This window comes from Coenobita brevimanus, chromosome 30 (assembly GCF_032717465.1).
Source record: "Coenobita brevimanus isolate Jiangsu-jjx chromosome 30, ASM3271746v2, whole genome shotgun sequence".
NCBI classification, from domain to species: domain Eukaryota; kingdom Metazoa; phylum Arthropoda; class Malacostraca; order Decapoda; family Coenobitidae; genus Coenobita; species Coenobita brevimanus.
The window spans coordinates 12,698,134-12,703,735 of record NC_136983.1 but is presented as its reverse complement, the minus strand read 5'-3'; the positions used below and the strand labels follow the sequence as shown (position 1 = coordinate 12,703,735).

The 5,602-nt window shown below is 44.1% G+C and overlaps 1 protein-coding gene across 1 annotated transcript; it reads left to right on the top strand.

Moving 5' to 3' along the window:
* The first annotated feature begins 4,393 nt into the window (after nt 1-4,393).
* On the top strand, nt 4,394-4,906 carry LOC145395237 (Y-box-binding protein 1-like). The gene has a single exon (XM_080268927.1). The coding sequence runs from the start codon at nt 4,394-4,396 to the stop codon at nt 4,904-4,906; it is 513 nt and encodes a 170-aa protein (XP_080125053.1).
* The last annotated feature ends 696 nt before the right edge of the window (nt 4,907-5,602 follow it).

The following is a 5,602-nucleotide window of genomic DNA, read 5'->3' as shown; positions in this document are numbered from 1 at the left end:
TTTATTCTAAATTCACTGAAAGCAGTGATGACAAATAGGGAGGTGAGTATGGAAGTTAAGAAGTCACTGCATGATAGTATTGTGATCCCTACCCTGACGTATGGAAGCGAGGCGTGGACCTTGCAAGAGGGGAACAAGTCAAGTGTGAGAGCAGTGGAAATGAGTTACTTAAAAGGAGCATGTGGAGTGACATGGAGGGACAGGTTGACGAATGAAGAAGTGAAGGAACGTTGTGGGGTGGATGTGGATGTGGTTGAAAAGATTAGGAGAAATACACTGAGGTGGTTTGGACATGTGGAGAGAATGGAGATTGAAAGACTGACTAAGAGGGTGTATGTAGGTGAGGTGGAGGGAGGGATAGGGAGGGGAAGACCGAGGATGAGGTGGAGGGATGGAGTTGAGAGGTATATGAGGGAGGGGGGTGAGTTGGGGGGAGGGTAGTCATATGGTGGGTGACAGAGCGACTTGGAGGCGTTTTGTCTGCAGCCACCCTTTGCGAGATTAGGGCGTCGGGCTATAGATAGATAGATAGACAGAAGGCAAATGTCTGATCTTTAACATAGGCCGTAAACGTGTTTTGTTCTTCCCGTACCAGATTATTTCATTCTGAGTAAAGTCCCTTAGTAGATATGGCACGAGGACTCGAGGACCATTATTTCTTGGTACCACCTGGAGATTTTATCCACACAGTTTTTAGGAAACGCTATGAAGCGGAAGTAGTGGAAGGCTGAAGAAAGATAACACTTAGGTGAGAGAATCTGCATTTTGAACTCTATTACATTACAGAATATGTTTGTTATTTTAATCGGTATACTACAAGGCAGATATATCCACCCTCGAGGGTTTCAGTCATTTTCAATCGAGGTACTATAGTTGGAAGCTGCAAGTAGTGATCAAGAAAAAGAAAATACACTGTGCATTCTACAGGAATGAGAAATATATAGCACATTACAGAATTATATGAAATCATATACAAACTAACAACTAAAACAAGGTAAGATTACTATCGGCATGAAGTTTATGTATCTGTATAAATCTGTCACCTAATTTATTTTTACCTCATCATGAGCGTAGGAGTTCGGGGCCCGATTTATCAGTCCCTTCATGTAAGATAAGGGTAACAAACCTCGTCCATCACTAAGTAGCAATTACCCCTTGCGTGTCCCATCCAGTTAGAGAGCCGTAGCCCATCAGATCACCAGGCATCACTTGGATGTAATACCCAACATAGTAAAAGATTTCCTGCGTTACAGGAAATCATTTGGCTTGTCCCTCAGTGCAGAGTCACTTGAAGACAGCCGAATATCGAGCTGTTTACCGAAAAAATATATATATATCATGGGATGGCGACCTAGTCGTTGTACAGTGAGAAGATATCTTTCGAATGTTTCTACGACCTTAATCTTAAATTTATAAAATCATCTGGGTTTAGGTGAAAAATGAACATTACCCCTTTGGTGTTTATGGGTGCATGCAAATTTCACGCACTTGTTACCAGTTGACACAGACTGCATTTGTGCAAAATTCAACCGCTATTTACCATTCGACTCCAGTTGCGTCAAAGGAAATGGTCCCTGTTTTTTTGGTTATGGAATGATTTTGCATCCATTTCTGGGCGAGAACAAAGCACTACTTCCGTCTCCATGTCTTCCTCTGCCGAGCTCAACCTACTCTGCTTTTCAGCGTTGCCATCGCCCCATTGGTAGTGATGGGCAACACTCTTATTTCTCTCTAATCAATTATTTCGGTTACTTTTGTGGTCAGTAATCGATTAGTAATCGATTACTTTTTGATTACTTTTACCTTAAAATCGATTTTATATGGGTATATTGGTAAAGAATATGGTAAAATGTTATGTTCATTGTAGTCTCTCTCTCTCTCTCTCTCCAAGCATTTAAGTTAAAAAGATTAAAAAAAAAAAAAACATTATTAATACCTGAAAATATAATTAACCAGTAATCAGATCGGCTGAGCCCCTGCCACACAGTCACACGACACACACTGCCACACAGCTGACTGCTGTGCAGTGAACACCCACCACAGTCTACACAGTACACAGTAATACACAGAAACTGCACGTAAGAGTCTGTCTATATTATATATTTAATGTGCAATGTATGCTGGGAGTAATCATTTGGAAATCGATTACTGGGAACTATAATTGATTAGTGAAAATTTTACTTGTAATCGATGTAATCGATTACAAATAATCGATTACGCCCACCACTACCCATTGCCCCAGTCAGTGTGCTACGAGCCTTGCTCGAACGTAAGGTAATTCTTTTACGCGCTCCGTAAAATTGGAACATATTGACCTACAGTAATTCTTTATACACCCAAATGTAGCCAAATAAATTCCCTATAACTTTTTCTCGGTAACATTTACCATAAAAATTATTTTATGAGAAAAACTGAAAAAACTTAAGTAAAAAAACAAGTAATTAAGGCATAATTTACAATCGGCTGATCTTTTATACGGCACCATAAGCAAGAACATTTATTCAGGATTACGGTGAAAGAAAATTACGATTATCGAAACATAAATAAATTAATAATTATGAACTGTCGAGTGCACGGGAATAGCACAGTGACAGGGGGTCTCTCAGTGTGTGGTCTTGGGTGCCCAGGACTGTCTCAAGCACTCACTCGCGATTGGACGCAGGCTGCACCAATTGGTAACGAGAGGGTTCCTCTTTCATGGGCACATGTTCTTTTTGCATTTTATCCCAGTTAATTCCAAAAGGTTTTAAGCCAAAAGTGAGTTATATGAGTCTGGCAGTTAACCTCTTTAGTTTAGTGGGTTACAGTTTTGTATAATATTTCTCATGCCAGACGAGTGTATTTCTTAAGTAGACTTTTTAAATGGAACAGTCAGACATAGCTTTGAATAAGCGTTCTCATGTTAGGACGTCTAGTGCTTTTCTTTATTGGAACAACCCTACTATTGTTCCACTCAACTCCAGATAATTGATTTAGATGAGGGAATGTGACAAAAGACTGACAGTTTAATACTGTCATCGTTAACACTCACGTCGGAGTAACGTTACCATTCTGAGACTCATATGACTGACTCAGTTGGAATCTTCTGCCATTTGCTACAAAACAGTGCAAGAAAAGTCACGATCAACAGAGGTTTAATATTTTATAGTCTCCACATATCTTCCTTCCAAACGGTCTCCATCCCTGTTGAAATATATATATATATATATTTTTACCCTGCCTCACCAAATTCATGGATCTGAACCTTCCAACCAGTTCTCTGCAACTGAGTCACAGTTGTTTTAATAATGGTTCAAAGTTAATTTAAATCTCGTTTTCTTGGCAGTGGCAAAAGAGGTGAAGTTGGCGGGATACGGACAATACCTCATTATACTTAAAAATTATGTGTAGTAGTAATCATACTTATAATTATATTGACTACTTTTTGTCTCCTAAATATGAGTTGAGCTAGGATTGTTAATGTTATTCCTGGATTTCCCATACAAATTTTATTGACCTTAGGATATTTTTATTACCGAGGGGTATAACGTTGCTTTTATTAGCCCGCACACCACTGCGACACTCCCATGTGGTTACCAAAATCGTTATAGAAGTAAATATCTCGGGGTGGTAGTAGTAGCAGTAGTAGTAGTAACCACAGGCTAATCCAAACTTGAAACTTCTGGACTGCAGGCCAAATTTGCCCTTCTTCCACAGTTCACCATCCTCCTGTTGGGGAATAGAGAGGAAACTGACCCATGTTTATATAATCGGGCAGCTCCACTAACCAGTCATATCAATGCTAGCATTTAAAGGCGTTTCTTTACAGTACATGCTAAAGGAGTATAGTGGGTAAGCATTCCCTCTGTATTATAATGATCGACAATTTAAGCCACTGTGCCAGAAGCCTCAGAGCGAAGCTGCACCTATATACAGTCATAAGAAAAAGTATCGTTACCCTCAGGGATGTTCGATGCGAATCGAACGTTAGCTGGGCTATGTGGGTGGGTCCTTGTTGTTCGCCCCTTCCCTGTCTAGTGTTGCCATATCACAATCCCATTACAAGAGTTGGAATAATGAGCAAGAATGAGCCATATGGCAGGAAAATATAGAGGAAGTGCTTGCGTTGCCCTGAGCGCCCTGCCGGGTATTAATAATGAAACTCAACACGTTTCTTATTTTCCTACTATTCAACACTTATTATCTATAAAATACAACAAATAAACTTAGAAGTGTATTAAATCTATAGGCATCGACTTTTTATAGGACAGTGTAGCAGGGGTTAACGAGTTCATTTGTTTGCTTTGGATGAGTGGTTAAATGCTTCAGAATGATCTTCAGTTAGTGGCATCCATGCCTCGACGTCTAGAGGCTGTTTTTGAAGCAAGGGGTGGGTATACTAAATATTAAAGCAATGAGACTGAGTGCAGCAGCCATGGCAGCAACAACTCCGTCCTCTCCACGTGCTCTAGTCTTCAACCCATCGAGGGGGGCTACACCAGCAGGTTCCCAGCCACCACGGGCCCACACCACCTCCGGCACCGTGAAATGGTACAACGCCAGGGCGGGGTACGGATTCATTCGGCGCCAGGACACTGGCGCTGATGTATTTGTGCACCGCCTGGGGATCGATGTGACCAATTCACGGGGCCGGAAACGCCCGTTACACGAGGGTGAGGTTGTTGTGTTCGACCTCCGACAGGCACCGAAGGGTCCCGAGGCTATACACGTTACCGGACCGAGAGGTGCAGCTGTGCAGGGCTCTGCTCATGCACGGCAGTGCCCCTCAGCTCGGGATCTTCAGCCCAGGGATCCCCGGTGCACTGGGGAGATTGACACAATAGTCACCATGTGTATCGCAATGGCACGAGCATTTTGCGGCTGTGACAAGGCAGCGATGCTCGTTCTTCTCCCACAGATTTTTTAGAAGAACGGGCTTCCACGCACTGTCATCCCGCAGTGATTTGCCCGCGATACACGTGCTGCCCCTTGTCAGGAGAGTCGAGCCCTGAAGCTGCAGCCTCCCAGACCCCGCACAACACCACGGATCAGGCTGCAGCTTCCCTAAACAGGGCAACTGCTGCCACTGCCATCACCACCACTGCACCGCCCACTGAGCCTGCACAGCCAGCCACCGTAGATTCCCGCCGCTCACCGTCAGTAGCCGAGGAAAGGGCTCCTTCTCCTGTCCCCTCCATCGACAGGGAAGAAGAGGACCTCCCGCCCTCGACTCCATCACCTGCTACTGACGGCGAGCCGAAGAAGAAGAAGAAGAAGAAGAAGGGGAAGAAAGGCAGGCCTCCACCACCACCTGACGAGATGGAGACAGACCATCTTGTGTCTCCACCACCTGCCTCCACCACCCCCGCCAAGCGCCGTCGTCACGTCCTGGCCCGCCTCCCTCCTCTGAGTGACAAGATTCATTCCAACCTTGAGTCTCTCTCAGTGGATGCGATCTTCGAACACCAAGATCGTTACAATGAGGAGAACTACAGTGATGTGACTGACGCCCTCTACCGCCTGCACGTCCAACGCCAAATCTTCGAGGATCGCAATGCTGAATGCCTCCTTGCCACGAGCCTGAGCCACGCCGACGACGTAGCGGTTCTTGACTACGTCGTCC

Bases quoted from the DNA above. Each gene is read 5' to 3' on its own strand.
- LOC145395237 (XM_080268927.1), top strand. From the start codon at position 4,394: ATGAGACTGAGTGCAGCAGCCATGGCAGCAACAACTCCGTCCTCTCCA.